At 42.1% G+C, this 15462-nt stretch overlaps 1 protein-coding gene across 1 annotated transcript in view; it reads right to left on the reverse strand.

Moving 5' to 3' along the window:
• The window catches only part of EPSTI1 (epithelial stromal interaction 1), a 39241-nt gene extending 34003 nt beyond the window's left edge, over positions 1-5238 (reverse strand). The window contains exon 1 of the mRNA XM_010173918.1: positions 5045-5238. Coding sequence (XP_010172220.1) covers positions 5045-5238 — 194 coding nt within the window. The remainder of the gene's footprint in view (positions 1-5044) is intronic.
• Positions 5239-15462: the final 10224 nt, after the last annotated feature.

Below are 15462 nucleotides of genomic sequence, written 5' to 3' on the forward strand. Positions count from 1 at the left end.
AGCCCAGGAGATGGTATGAGTCAGAAACAAGTAGGAAAGCAACAGACCTCTGATTCTGCTGTTGGCACCCAAATCTCAATTCTCCAATACCCACAAGCTTGTAGAGAAATTCCTGAAGTTAAAATTTGGTCCAAAGAATAAAACTAAAACTCAGAACAGAATTTCCAAGAGTTAAGATGGGGCTCAGATTCAGCAGCTTGGTTTGGGCTCAGCATGCGACAGCACAGTAGAAAGAACAGCATGTGCTTCACCCCACTTTGGATGATCTCAACCACCTTCTAAAGCTCTAAGGAAATTGTCACAGTGATGGATCAAATCAGGGAGCCAAGGGGTAGCTCTCAGACTAAACTCAGCTCACAGCACAGCTTTCTTCCTTCCTTGAAAATGCTTAACATGCCATTAGTCAGCATACGCTCGTGGGCAGACTACACCAACTGGAGAGAGTTTGCTGTGGCAGTGTGGCAGACTAACATAAAGCCTATGAAATCAAATATGGCCATGTTTACACTGTCCCTAGGTCCCAAAGCCACCCAGTTGCCGCAGCACAGTGCCAGGGAGGCAACGAGTGTGCCAGAGCCAGCTGGAGCACCTGGTAATCAGTAGCCGTGAGGAGCAGAGAGCATGGATACGTGGGCAGGCCAGGCACTGGGCTTGGCAACACCAGCGCTGAGCCGAGCTACCTCCCGCAGAGGCGGCCGTGTGCTGCGAGTCAGGCTTGCCAGCATGCCTGGAGAGCTGAGCAGGTCAGATGCTGTATCACATGAAGATTAAGACTTAAGCTAGTGAAATGTTCATCTCTGCTTCCCCTACTTTCTTTTCAACAATATATTTTGTCCTCCTCTGCCTCTGCACCACAGTTATTTTTTCTCCTTTTACTGCCCCTGCCTAAACACAGCACCACAGAGTCACAGAATCACTAAGGCTGGAAAAGACCTCTAAGATCACCCAGTCCAACTGTCAACTCATCACCATCATGCCCACTAAACCATATCCCTGAGTGCTACATCTACATGTTTCTTGAACACCTCCAGGGATGGTGACTCCACCACTTCCCTGGGCAGCCTGTTCCAATGTCTGACCACTCTTTCAGAGAAGAAATTTTTCCTAATAACCAACCTGAACCTCCCCTGGTGTAACTTGCAGCCATTGCCTGGGAGAAAAGACCAATCCCCATCTCCCATATGTTCCTTATTCATCGTCTCACCACAGCTCCTCATCAAGTTATGCACCAAGGTAACATGTCAGGGCTTGTGCAGATCAAGCTCTTCCAAGAAAGCTTTCTAATACAGGAGTTAGAAGGACTTCCTCCCCGTCTCCAAGCATTATGAGGACCATAGCAACCCACATAATCCAGGCTAAAAGAAAGAAATCTACTGCATAGTTATCCTCTTCTGTAGACCTTGACACCAAACACTTGGCTGGAGACAAGGCTGGTTACTGTCCACAGCAATGCTGAGCATCTCTGAATCTCCCCACTGGGCTGTAAAGATTAGTACCTCAGCCTGTAAGATAGAGAGCTGGGAGATCTCTCCTGTGCAGCAAATGTAGAGTTCAACTCTAAACAGATTTTCCATAATTCAAATTACCCTTCTAGCACTTCCACCAGTGACAGGGCAGTGGGCAAAACAAATATTTTGCTAAGCATCTGTCTCCAGTTTTGTAGACTAATTCAGTGTTTTTAAAAAGAAATTTCAGATCATGAAATAAAATAAAATTTTCAGAACTGCTAGCTATACACTATCAGCAAAAGACTGAGAGGTCTTACAACACCATAGACATATCTATATAACTTATTTTTTTTCAATTCAGAATGAAGATTGGAAAAGGAAAGAAAGAAAGCTCTGATGGATTTGTCTCCGGCAGTCAAAGAATACAATTTCACAAGTCAAGCATTCTAGTAACTCTGTTCTTCTTTCACACGAAATGATGAGGGACTGTTACCAGCTGAACAACAATATGTCTCCACATTTTATTATTTTGAATTTTATTTTTGATGGATTTTACCAGAACCAATATTATTCTTGCCAGCTTTAAAGGTGCCAAGGACAGACTGTTGAACAGAGACAGCATTTTCTTTTTCAGACACTATAGTTATAGTTCAGCATCTAATTTCCCCACTTTCCTACACCTTTTCTTCTGTACAGACTTTTGTTTCTGAATAGATATGAACAGGGGCAATTTGGGAATACACTTTCTACAAGTTAATTTCATGGCACTTAGCAGCCAAAGTAACTTAAATGTAAGCTTATTATTATAAGCGGTTTCAAGCACTTGTCATCCTGGTGACTTTTTCTCCATGGCCTGAAACTACATCCTATATAGAACTGGAGGGGGATGTGCAAAGTTTTATTTAAATTTTGCATTTGAACAAGTATCTTTTCTTAACTAAATTAGGACCACTTTATTATCACTTCTCAGCCTTGACATACCATACAAGGGCTTCTCTAAAGCAAGGGAAAAATTACCCTCTAAAACCAGTTGCCCACCTTGTACTTTTTAATAGTCAAGTTTGAATATCAGCTACTATGAGATTACAACATGCCACTTCCCACACATATGTCATGTCTCCAGGCTACATGAAAGGTCACTTGATCCCACCCTAAGATGCTGATAAGATGTTTTCCTACTCCCAATTTCTCTGAAGCACAGCCTGAGACTGAGAGTTTGAGTGAAAACAACTCATGCACATACTCAGAGGCTTCAACAGAAACTCCAACTCCTGCTTTGCTGGCAGCAAAACCACATCCTGGCTATTTCCAGAAAATAGCAAGCAGCACACAAGTTGGAATAGAGCCACTCCTTGGCACAGAGGTATCCTGCTTGGGCCCCTCATGTTCCCTCTGCTACGCATATTCCAGAAAGCCTTCTAGGTTAATGCATTTTTTCTTCTACTAACAGCCTATGACTTTAGCTCTCCAACTGCTCTGTTCAACCCTTGGTTATCCTAGAGCCTGAAAACCTGGGCTATTCTGAGGTTGCCTTAGTATTTTAGTTTTAAGGATCACATTCAAAAGGACTGATGGCCAAAAGGCTGAATCAGCTTTATCAATGCTGAAATGTATCTTAATTTGAGACCTTTCTTGAAAGGTAACTTGAAGTAACAGAACAAGGATATAACAATGAACGTAACAGTTAATTTTAGTTTTAAGAATAAAAATATCTCCTTGTCTGCTTCAGCATTTTAGATACCTTCTAACATTTTAATTGGGGTTAAGGAAATCGCAGTTTAAGTGGCTTCATCTCCTTCAAACTAACACCTAACATCCCCCTCTTTGGGGGAAGGGAGAAAACCCCAGTTTTGTTATCCTCTTTTTTTTGAGAATTTGTTTCCCACTCATATGACAAGTTTTCTGTTTGAACCTGCCTTTCCCTCATCCTTCCTCCTCATTAACTACATACTAAAGCAGACTTTTAATTTGTATGTTCCAGGTTTAGGAACAAATTATTTGTTACAGTCTTATGAAGACACAGAGTGAATCTTTCATATCATACCACAAAAAATATTTTAGCACAGTCCTTGCAGTAGATGCACAACAGCTTTCTCTCAGCAAGCATCATATAAAGTTGAAAAAAGGAACAGAGTTTTAAATTATTCTGGCCCAAAGGCTTGCCTAGTTTTATGGGGGATCCCACCATCTGGTCAGAATCTGTGTGGATGTATTTGCTCTAGCCTTTTAAGGGGGGAGCTGAGGTTAACCAACTGATGAAGTATTTACCTAACCTATACCAGGAGGTTTGTATCCCTGACTAAATCCAGGTGAAGACAGTTATACCAATAGGAAGACTCCCAGTATTCCCCTTCCTCCCCCTCAAAAAAAAAAAAAAAACCCACAAAAAGTAAAAAATCTATATAGCACAAATATCTAAGCTAACTAGGGCTGCTGTCACTCTACTCTGGATATATGCCAGTGTGAGGGCAGGCAAGACAGAGGGTCTTTCATGTTTGGAAGCAGCAGAAAATAAAGATAGACTGTAACCCAGGAACGGTTGTTTGCTGTCCCAAAAGTCAGGCATTAAAGCGCTGACAGATTTCAAAGATACCCAGCTCTTAATAGTCCCTGTATCATTACTACCCAGTAGGCAAGCATTCATGGGTTACAATGGAAAGCTGTTGATTGCTGCTTGTGATCAGCAGCCTGCCACCTCTTTCACAGCATGGCTCCACCTTCTTTTTCCAGAAAGAAGGGAAAGGAAACTGAAACAGCCTTTAGTTTCTGTCAGCTGCACTTTGAAAGGCGGGGGGGAAAAAAAAGGGAAGCTAAGCAAACCCAGCACATCATAATAATAGCATTATATGCACTGTTACTAACAGCTCAGAAAAAGCACATTTGGGGAAAAAGACTGTAAACAATTTGCTTAATATATGTATTAAGCACATGTGCATAAAATACACACACACTACTGTCAGTTTCTATTCTGTGTTATACCTGTGAGCTAGAGCTTATACAAGCTATCTAAGTGTCACTGGAAAACCAGAGATGGAGTGAACATCAATCCCAATCAAGCCTAAAATTAAATTGAGGGCTGAAGCTTTGGCTTTATTTTTGTCAGCAAGAAGTTGTTGGAAGCTGTTCTGTCTCCTGGATTGTGTTCAGATCAGTGCTGGAACACAGCCTGCATCCATCTCTTAAACCAAATGAAGTATTTTTAGACTTTCCAGGATGAAATATTAGGAGACAGAGAACAGGGAGCTAGAATCGGATCTGAAATTTCACTTTGAAAAAAGATGCCAAGAAGCCAACACTACGTATGGCGATATCAAACGCTCAGAACTGGCCACTGCTATTGCACAAAGTGTAAGCCATGCTATCACAAAGCCTGCCAGAACAACTCAGGTTCCATATAGGAAGCTTTGTTTGTAGGTAGGCTTCAGGCTGACCACAGCTGGCTCCGAGAGGATGAGGACAGCCTGCTTGTGTGCCCAGCCCCATGCACAAGCTCCCTATAAAGTATTTCCACCTTTGAAGGTGCAAACCTTGAGTAAGGTGGAGAACAGGCACCTGATACATATGACACCATCTCAGTCAGGCTCTTTGTTACTTACTACTGCTCTTGTTGTTGGTAGACTGACACTTGACCGCTTTGCTCCTTTTCAGATGTTGTCGGCTTCTGTGGGTTTTCAGCCTCCTCTGTTTTATTTTTGCCATCCCAGGGGTAACTCTGAGAGGAAAATGGGGTACTGGAGGCAGCAGCTCCCCTGTACCTGCTGTCTTCCTTCCATCCTCCAAGCCCAGACATAGCACGGGGGGTACCTTGCCTTGTCAGGGAGGAGTATTGCAGATAAGGCTAAGGAAAGACTCAAAACTTCGAGTTCTAGCAATTTAGTTTCAATTCCCTGTAAGGCCCGCCCCTGGCTAGACTCTCAGCTGTAAAACATGCAAATCCACGCACTGTTTTCTGAGTCATCCTCCAGCTGAAGGTCAGATCGTCATCTCACCCACAGCACCCAAGCAGCCTGGAGTCATGGGGTGACAGCAAATACGAATAAAGCAGTCAACAGCAGTTAGTGCAGTCTTGGAGCAGACTGCTTTGGCATAAGCACAGTGAGGTCTGTCTGAAAGCCATATTTATGATAAATTTTTTACCCCAGCACTTCAAATTTTCCTATGAGAGAAGGGAATAACTCTGGGGGGTTTGCTGGTTTCTGTTTTGCAGGAGTGTATAAGGAAAGATGAAAGTGAAACTAAAAACTAATGTGCAGATATAGTCCTAAGGCAACGGTCCTGCACAACTCCAATTCTGCATTTCAGTTCTGCTCATCTGCTTTATTTTGACTTTTCTGATTCTACCTGATGAACAGACGACACGTACAAGACCTGAAGTGAAAACACCGATACCTTCGGTGAACATATCTGACCAGTGGCACTGTATCTATCAGATAAGGTACGGTGGTGTCTGCAGGGCTGGGGAAAACTAGCAACCTTCTTAGTATCACTAGTAAAATAAAGATGTTTGGCAGCTCCTAACCCAATAAAAAAAGAACTAGTAATGCTATGCAAGCTTTATGCAAGCAGAGATAGGGAAATTCAGCTCCACACACGCAGATTCTGTCACTTTTTGTCCTCAGCTGCTCAAGGTGCACTAAAACCACATTGCTGAGGGGATGCTTCTGTGGCCAGGTTTCCTGACTCTCCACACTGTCTAGGTCTTACAGCACACCTCACATATGCTGGGAAAGCATCAAGATAAAATGCCACGTGGAGAGCCATAGGCTGCCTGGTATTTGTGATGCTCTTTGGGGTGCTGTATGGGACCCCTTCACCAGCAGCACACCTCCCAGCGCTGCTACATCCAGCAGCACATATCTCCTAGGGCTGCATGATGAAGGCAGCATCAATGGTCTCTCCCTCCTGATGTCCTTCCTAACATGCTCTGCAGCTGAGATGATCTTCATTTGTACACGAATCATTCTGCAGAGACTGTGGAGAGCAATGGCTGTGTGTTGCAAAGGGACGAGCTGGTGTATAGTCCCTTGCACCCCTCCCAGAGCTGTCTCACTTCTGGGCCATGATGGGTTTAGCCTGGTCTATGAACAGGCAGAAACACTGTGAGAGAGTCCAGTATGGTCACTCCTTGGAGACAGATAGCAAAAGCCACCCAGAGGCCCCTTCCCTACCTTCTGCCAAACCCTGATCTCTCTAATCCCAACCTCTCTGGAGATAATGATGCAACATGCATTGAGACATATGCAGAAGCCATCCCAGGTTGGCAGCAGTCTGTCTTTTTTGTTTCTTAGGAGAAGAATTGGTCTGTGGGATGTTTTCTAGGGAGCTGGCTCAGCTGAAGGGGGATGGATGCCAATTGTGTTTTAGCTGCCTGTGCCATTAATCATAGCACTTACTCACAAAGCCCCTGTCTTGGTTTGGCAACTGCCCAGGATGCCAGAGCAGGCTACAGCCCTCTTTGCCCCATGTCGTTCAAAGCCACAAGCTGTAGGCAAAGAAATACATCTAGTCTGTAACACATTGCTGCACCATAGCTCCAAGGCAGCTCTTGATGTTGCCAACAGCCCACATAGGCAGTATCTTGTTTCCAAGTGCTCCAGGTTGGTCTGGGGAAGAGTATCTCCTCTGCCTGATGTTGTCAGAAACTTCTAAAAGAGCAAAAGGCCTCACAGCCCTGGAGTGGATACAGGGGTTTATTCTTTACCTCTGGTCTCTATGGAGAACATGGACATTTTGTCCTGAATACTGATCAAAAAAGAGGAATGTAAAATGAACCCAAACACTAGAAGGTCAATCATGTACATCACTTCAATGCTAGTTTATTTCTTTGCTCTGTTTTGGACAATCCAAACTAACTCCCTCCAGGACAACATCCAGGCCTGGCTTTGAGCGTGGTTCATGCCAGATGTGACCTCTAGAAAGTCAATATGGATACAACTGCACCAGGTTTAGTTTCCTGCACACTAAACAGCCTTCCAACAGTGTCCCAGCAATCTGCATCTCAAGCACATCCAATGTAACTCTGTGTCATACTGCATAGAACGTCATTCATCAGCCCTTTAGCTTCATGCTACTAAAATGCAACTTTTGATGGGCTGCAACACATCCTTCATGCTGCTTCAGACACATTGAGCTCAAATATCCCCTAAAATAACAGTTAAGTATTAGGGTGACAGCAATGCCACCTGGGGCTCTCAGGACACTTGGAGCTCAAGTGCTATGTAGTAAGGACATGCATATTGCCTCCAGAAGGCTCCTCCTAGCCCCTCGGGCTCCTCCTAGCCTAGTGGGGGCTAGCCTTAGACAGCACAGATACAAGCAAGTCTGTGCTAGCTGGATTTAGGACAAAGGATCAGTTTCTGGCCCCATTTTATTTCACACTGTAGATGCTAAATAGATGCTAAAGAGTCTGTGCTTCCTAAGTATCAGAATGCCAGTGTATTCAGCCTCCTGAAACATGCAAAAGCCCAACAATTCTAAATGCTTCTCAAGACCTCTGTAAGAATTTTAACTCAGTACTTATATTTTTCTAGACCCACCAAATATTGGCTGCCTATTCTATCTGATGGTTTGTGCAGTTGTCTTACATCCATCCCTAACTGGGTCCGATGCTGTGCTGCATTGGCTCCTGCTAGCAGGCAAAGCAAACATAGAGCTGGTGGCTCCCTCCCTCCCCACTAGTGGGACAGGGGAGAAAACAGGAAAAGGAGTGAGAGAATTTATCTGTCAAAATAAAGCTTTTTTGTCTGTAAAGCTCTGTTGACTCTAGCTAGTATCAACTTTTTTTAATTATGTGAGAGGAAAATCCTTGATAGAAAATGATTTTTCTTTTACATTAAGAAAATACTTCAATGGACAGGTAAAATATTAAGAATCATTATATGCCCTCCCCGACCTGTGTTTTTTTACAATACAATACAATTACAATAATATAACAAAATAACTTCTGCAAAGGAACGTTCTATATTGAACCTTTATTTCCAACTCAGCAGCACCACAAACTATACCAAAAATGAGAGATACCAGAGATCTTTTCTCACCACAAAGGATACTCAGAATGTTGGTCAGCCACCTCATCCTTTCTTTGGGAATGTCAGATCAGATAAAGCTCTTCTACAAAATAAGTCACAGAATCACAGAATGGTTGAGGTTGGAAGGGACCTCTGAAGGTCATCTAGTCCAACCACCCTGCTCAAGCAGGGACTCCTAGAGCACATGAACCAGGATTTTGTCCAGTCAGTTTTTTAATATCTCCAGAGAGGGAGATTCCACAACCTCTCTGGGCAAAACAGTATTAAAAAAAAAAAAAAAAGTATTTTAAACAATGCCATGTCCCCTTCCTCTCCTTCCCTGAAAACATCTGTTCATTCTTCATTATTTCACTGTTGGTTTATGGATTTTAAGGTTTTGAATTTTTAATTTTTTTCCATAACCACAGACACTTTTCATTAAAAGCTAAGACTTTCTTTTAATCCAAGGAGACTAGAAGCCTTAAGCCTAAAGAAAAGCATCAAGCTACAAGAGACTTTTGAGAAAGACAGCCAGGACAGGCTAGATTTCCTAGAGCCCACTCTCTGTTTTTCCCAGGAGCCAGCAAATGGTGTCAGAAGACCCTGACTGCTGGAGAACTGCTTTTTCCTTTGCCGTCAGCTAAAATGCTTAGTCCTACAGCTGAGTATGATGCTCAAGGGCTCACATACATAGTTTTTTCCCTGGATATTTTGCCGAAGTAGGTAAGACACACAGCTCAATACACTACAGAGCACACATGTAATTGATCATTGGGAACATCTATCATTGGGAACATCTCCCTATGTTTTAGGGCAATGACAACAGAGAGAAAATACACCTAGAAGCTCATCTATTATTAGCACTGCATACTCTGTTTTTATACCTTGCTAGCAAATTTAAAATTGGTTTTTAAAGATGCATTTTACTTTATCAAGGTTTTTCTGGCTGAGTAGTCTAGCTTGCTGTACAATTAGTTGTGAATGGAAGACTTTAAACTGTACAACACAGTAATGTTCAGCTCTACTTTTAAAACACTTGATCTGAAACATGCTTATGGCAAGCAAAATAATTGAGCTAACCATAGACCAAAGCCAAAACCAAAACTGTAGTATCGCTTTTAGTTTTGTGCACTTCACATTAAATGTTTTGTTAGGAGCAAGACTGCTCTGTTGTGAGGACAGTGCGTTCTGCAGGGTTGATAGCACTAATTGTTACAGTTCAGGATGCTGAAGAAAATAAATTTCCCTGCTCCCCAGAGAGGTAGCCCCAGAAGGAGGGTGAAATGTCAACATTTGGCCAAGATTTATTCTTGTTTAGATTTAGGACTGGAATTTGTCAGGCTCAGCAGAAAGAATGCCATTAGCTTTGACAAGTGCGTGTGTGTGTCTGTGTTGGGTAATCTATTTAGGAGATGTAAAATGCCGCACACACTTCCCATTTTATTGCAAAAAGCTGAAATTGACGGTACCTGTCAACAACTATCATCTACCACTCTCTGAAATAAAATTGACCTTTGCTTTCTCTGCAGTATCCTTCCTTTAGCTAATACTTCAGTAAAAGAAAGTGGAGATTGAAAATATAATTGACCTGCTGTCCAGAACTTGCTATATTGAGGTCCTGAAGTAGTGCCTGAAAATTATTGCTACATTTTAGTAGTATTCTTATGTCTGGAGAGTGCTATGAATATATATATATTGCTATACTGTGGGACAGGATTTGGATGGTCTCAGCAAAACTCCTAGCACTGCTAAATTTTCATAAGGGCTACTAATGACAAGACAAGGGGAAATGGGTTTAAACTGAAAGAGGGCAGGTTTAGATTAGATATTAGGAAGAAGTTCTTTACTGTAAGGGTGGTCAGACACTGGAACAGGTTGCCCAAAGAAGTTGTTGATGCCCCCTCCCTGGAAGTGTTTAAGACCAGGCTGGATGAGGCTTTGAGCAACCTGATCTAGTGGAGGGTGTCCCTCCTGAAGGCGGGGGGATTGGAACTAGATGATCTTTGAGGTCACTTCCAATCCAAACCATTCTATGATTCTATGATTCTATGATAAATTAATTGAGGGAGATGTGCTTGGTGGTGCTGGAGGGGGTGAGTCTGGAGACCATGAAGGTGGGGAAGACGTTCGAGCTCCTCAACTGTGACAAGCAAAAGCCATTTATTACAGTTACTTACATATATTTATACTTATCAGAAGACAGCGCGCTTTAAACTGATTGGTGTTTTTAACATTGTGTTACAGGCTCATTGGTCTACATTTCACACTGGGCACACACAGATTGGTCAGTATCAAAAATCCCCCTTTAAACATCTAGCTCCCCTTACTACATCAGTCCCCACTACACAAGAACAATAGTTCCCCTTCAACAGGATGGCTGCGTAGCCTCACAATCCTGATATGGACAGAAGGTCAGCGCAACCTACTCCTTCTCAAGTTCTTATCTTATCCTTCCCAAGGCCTGTAGCCGACAAGTTCCAGCACATCTCCCTCAATTAATTTATCATAGAATCATAGAATCATAGAATGGTTTGGATTGGAAGTGACCTCAAAGATCATCTAGTTCCAATCCCCCCGCCTTCAGGAGGGACACCCTCCACTAGATCAGGTTGCTCAAAGCCTCATCCAGCCTGGTCTTAAACACTTCCAGGGAGGGGGCATCAACAACTTCTTTGGGCAACCTGTTCCAGTGTCTGACCACCCTCACACTAAAGAACTTCTTCCTAATATCTAATCTAAACCTCCCCTCTTTCAGTTTGCGGCGAGGCGACGGTGAGGGGCAGGCGAGAAGGTCTCAGTTGCTCGTTCCAGTAGTGATGCGGCGTGGCGAGGTGCGGTGCGGTGCGGTCAGGTGGTTGTCCTCTGTCTCTCTCCTGTCTCTCTGCCGCCAACAGCTTGCCCCTCTTGCCCGTGCCGGTCCTCCTTAAATACCCCTTCGAGGGCTGTAGTTCCATAGCAATGGCACGTCTCTTCATGCCCCCCCAGCACTTGGGCAGGGACATGTCCAGGAAGAACACCCCTGCGGGCAGGGCACCTTCACACAGCGGGGTTCCCAGAACCCAGTGGTCTTGTGACCATCCTTGCAAACAATCTTTGAGATAAGTCTATCACCCTGTGGCTCAAAGATATCTGGTGGTCTTGTGCAAACAATCTTTGAGACAAGTCCATAGTGAAGTTCCTCACACCATCCAAATCCTGTCCCACACTATACAAATAACACTAAATAATAAAGCAGGACTATTATAAAGGCCTGATTGTCTTATGCCATAAAAAATGTCTGCAACAAATCTATTGAAAAAAGCAATTGCAAAATTAACTGGTAAGCTACACAAATGCTATCAGAAAGAAAGGATTCTCACAGCTATTGCTACACCATTGTGGCTAGAAGGGAAAAAGGCCTTGAGAAGTCTGACAATATTAAAATAATACTTGTAAAATTCCTGAATATATCTTTTTCTTAACAGTTTTTAAAGCAGAGGAGATTTACTTGCGCATAAATTATTTTAAGACTCGTATTCACAAAAGATACATGAGTCTCTTGCCATATATACCATCTTCTTCAAGGAATAATTGTACTATTGTAATTCCTGAAGGCCATGATTAGTTCCACTTAGGATTTTTGTATAATATACTTCCCTGTGGTACCTAGTCAACCAAAGGTGTCACACAGACAATTATAGTATCTAGAAAGAACATTACATTCTTTATTGTTTAATATTTCAGAATATGTTACTTGAATAAATTAGTATAAGTCCATAGCTCATGCCTCTTTTTGCTTTTATAGTATATTGTGGTAATTAAAGAAACATGCAAATGCTTTTAGGAGCAATGAGCTCTTCTAACCTCTAATCCTGGTGCAGTGGCTGGGAAGATTTATTCTTTATTCATTTGTATGCACATGACAATTCAGTAAGGCTCAAGTACTGACTCTACCAATTTTATATGATACGCCTTATGATTTCCTTGATAACTCTCAATTATACTCTCTTCTCTGCCTGACCTCAGACACTTTAATCTTTGGTGTGAAACTTTAGTCCCTATCATGCTAATGTCACTGTTTATGTGCTACACTTACAGGTATGCTGGAAATTCTCAGTGGTAAAGCGTAAATCCAAAAGGTCCCCTCTCCTTGTTATCAATTTCACAAGCTTTAGTCTGGTATCTGTTTCCAGATTCTTCTTGGTTCCTGAAAGAAATTCTTGCCAGCACTGATCCTGACTGCAACATGGGCTACTGTAGCACAGACTGTTTAGGAAAGTCATTTACAGGAAAAGTATGCAGACAATTAACTTAAATGGCATAAAAAAGACGGACAACATTGCTACACATTAATAGTGACGATAGGCTGGAACATACCAGTGTGTAGGATTAAATTAAAATAGTAATGGACAGATTGTCTCCACCAGTACCATCCTGCATATAGCACAGCTGTGCCATGCTGAGAGGAGCCTGGGGAGAAAACCGTAACCAAAGACCCAGCTGCTTTCGTTCCTCCCCTCCCTGCTTCCAAAGGAAACAATCTACGGTCTTCCACTTCCAGCAAAAGATTTCTTTTCCTTGTGTTGATAATCTACATTCTTCCTCAATCTCACTGTCCAGAACGTGGCACTAGTAGCATAGCTGGTGATATGAGGAAGACATTCAGAGCAGTGCTTTCCATGTCAGAGCATTGTATTTCGATGGACCATAGTATGACTCGATGTCTTTAAAGGCCAAATTTTGCTACCCTTACAATGACGTAAGATGCCTCCTGAGTGCACTGATGATAACTTCCTTGTAAAGGTGATCAGGGAGCTGACAAGCAGAGATGTTCTTCTGGATCTGATACTTACAAATGGGGAAGAACTTGGCTGCAGTGACTATGAGACAGTAGAATTAGGGCAAAATAGCAGAATCATAGTCGTGAACCTAATGAGAGCAGACTTTGACCTGTTCAGGGGTCTCAGGTATCAGCTGGAAAGGATCCCATGGGATATATATTGAAGAGCAGTCCAGGAGAGTTGTTCAATTCCCAAGGTTCCCTATCTAAAAGCTTAAGAACAGTCCATCCTGACAGAAGGAAGTCAAGCAAGAGTGGCAGGGAGCCTATGTGGATTAACAAGCTGCTCTTGACTAAACTCATATATAAAAAGTGTACAGGAGGTGGGAGCAGGGGCAGGCGGGCAGACACTCTGTCTGAACCTATAAGAAGGAGGATCTGGGGAAACATGGGTTGTTCAGCCTCACCTCTATCCCAGGGAAGGTGGTAAAGCAAATAATTCCTGGTGGACAAGAGAACCACAAGCCAGCAAAGTTTGGGATCCCTCACCCTCCTGTATTTCACATGGATTTTATGTGGTACCACTTAGGTAGATTTTGTAAATTATGGTTGTATACCTGTATATTAGAGAAATTCTTCTAAACTGCTTTGGTTTTTGGTGGTCCAGAATTGCAAAGCACTGTTAAAATTCATTATTGTTGATGTTCTGCTGATTTTTGCCCACTTAATCTTTAAAGTTTTTCAAAGCAGTGCAGCTATTCTTGTTTACAGCCACCCACATGTATTTCCTACAGTTGCCTGCCTGGCCAAACACATATGGTGGCTAAAATGAGTAACTCTCATTCACTTTACTGTCCCACTGGACTCAAAGATGCTACTTCTGTGATTAGGTTCCCTTCAATATGAGTAAAAAGGAAAAAAAAATATTATTTTCTGCAGTTTTCACTTCATGTATTTGCATCTTACTTTCTCCCAGTCTTACTAGTTTGGCTTCTTTTTAGTTCCTGGCATTTCAGTTTATCCCCAAAACAAATACAATGTTTCTTCTCTTACGGCTGATTATCTTTTAACAAAGAACATTATGTCATCACGAGTGGCCTAGATTATTTTAGGCAAGTTGCAATAAAATGCAGAAGAGGAAAATTAAGGAAAAAAAAAATTCCAATACTTTCAATTTATTATTTTTAAACTGAGTTTGCTAATCAAAAAAGTAGCCTGTGACATGCTATTCTGCATTACTTCCATGTAAATCAACGAACAAAAAATGATTAGTTGGGGAGATTTTTATTGATTTAAAAATAGGTTTTATGGTTAGAAGAAATTCAATTCCACTGAAGGTTTAAAAAATTAATCATATATGACTGTATGTTCAACGAAGAAGTAAAAAGGAATGTATTTCTTCTCAAATGGATCGTCATACAATTTCCAATGACTTTTGTGCTGTAGCAAGTTAAATTTATACATCTGTCTTAAGATTAATGAAATGCTGTATATGGTCAACTCACCTTTACGGTTAATAGCAGCTGTACTTTAAAAAGACACTTAGAGATGAATTAAAGCAGTTGCCTTTCGGTGTTATAAGACTGATGAGTATCAATCAGATATACAAAACCATGGTACATGCTCAGAACGATGCCTCAAAAGAACAATCACTGTTTGGAATAAGAGGCAAGATGAGTAATGCTTTTTCTGGAGACACACCGCTTAGCACTCTGCAGATCATTCAATGCCACTGCCAGTACTACCAGGTAGGAGAGAAGGAAAACCAGCAAAGGGCAAAAGAAGAGCCAAAAAGAGATTGAGCATTTTACCTTTTGTGATACAGGACTAACAGTGACTGACAGCTTCTGCATATAAGGTACCACTTGAAGAATTTCAGAAGAGTGAACTATGATCCTGTCAGCACTTTCAGGAAATCAAAACATAAATACACTGAAACATACACAGATGCCAACTAAGGTGTAAAAATACAAATATTAAATCCCAGTTTTAGTGGGTTTGCTTCCCCCCTCCCCCCAGATTAGTTTTCATCCTTTCCTTTACACGTTTCCCCCACTCTAAAGTCTGATATTCTCTCTGAAGATGGACATGAAACATTTCTGTGTGGCATTTCCTTCTCCCAAGTGTTTTCTCCTTCTTCTTATCCTATTTTTTAATGCATAAATTACCTCTCATCCCTTCATCTCTAACACCCCCTCCCCCCCTGCCCCTTTCTTTCTTGGCTGCCAGGGGATTTAGAGCAGGCAGC

This window comes from Antrostomus carolinensis, unplaced genomic scaffold (assembly GCF_000700745.2).
Source record: "Antrostomus carolinensis isolate BGI_N321 unplaced genomic scaffold, ASM70074v2 scaffold7398, whole genome shotgun sequence".
In the NCBI taxonomy this organism is placed as follows: domain Eukaryota; kingdom Metazoa; phylum Chordata; class Aves; order Caprimulgiformes; family Caprimulgidae; genus Antrostomus; species Antrostomus carolinensis.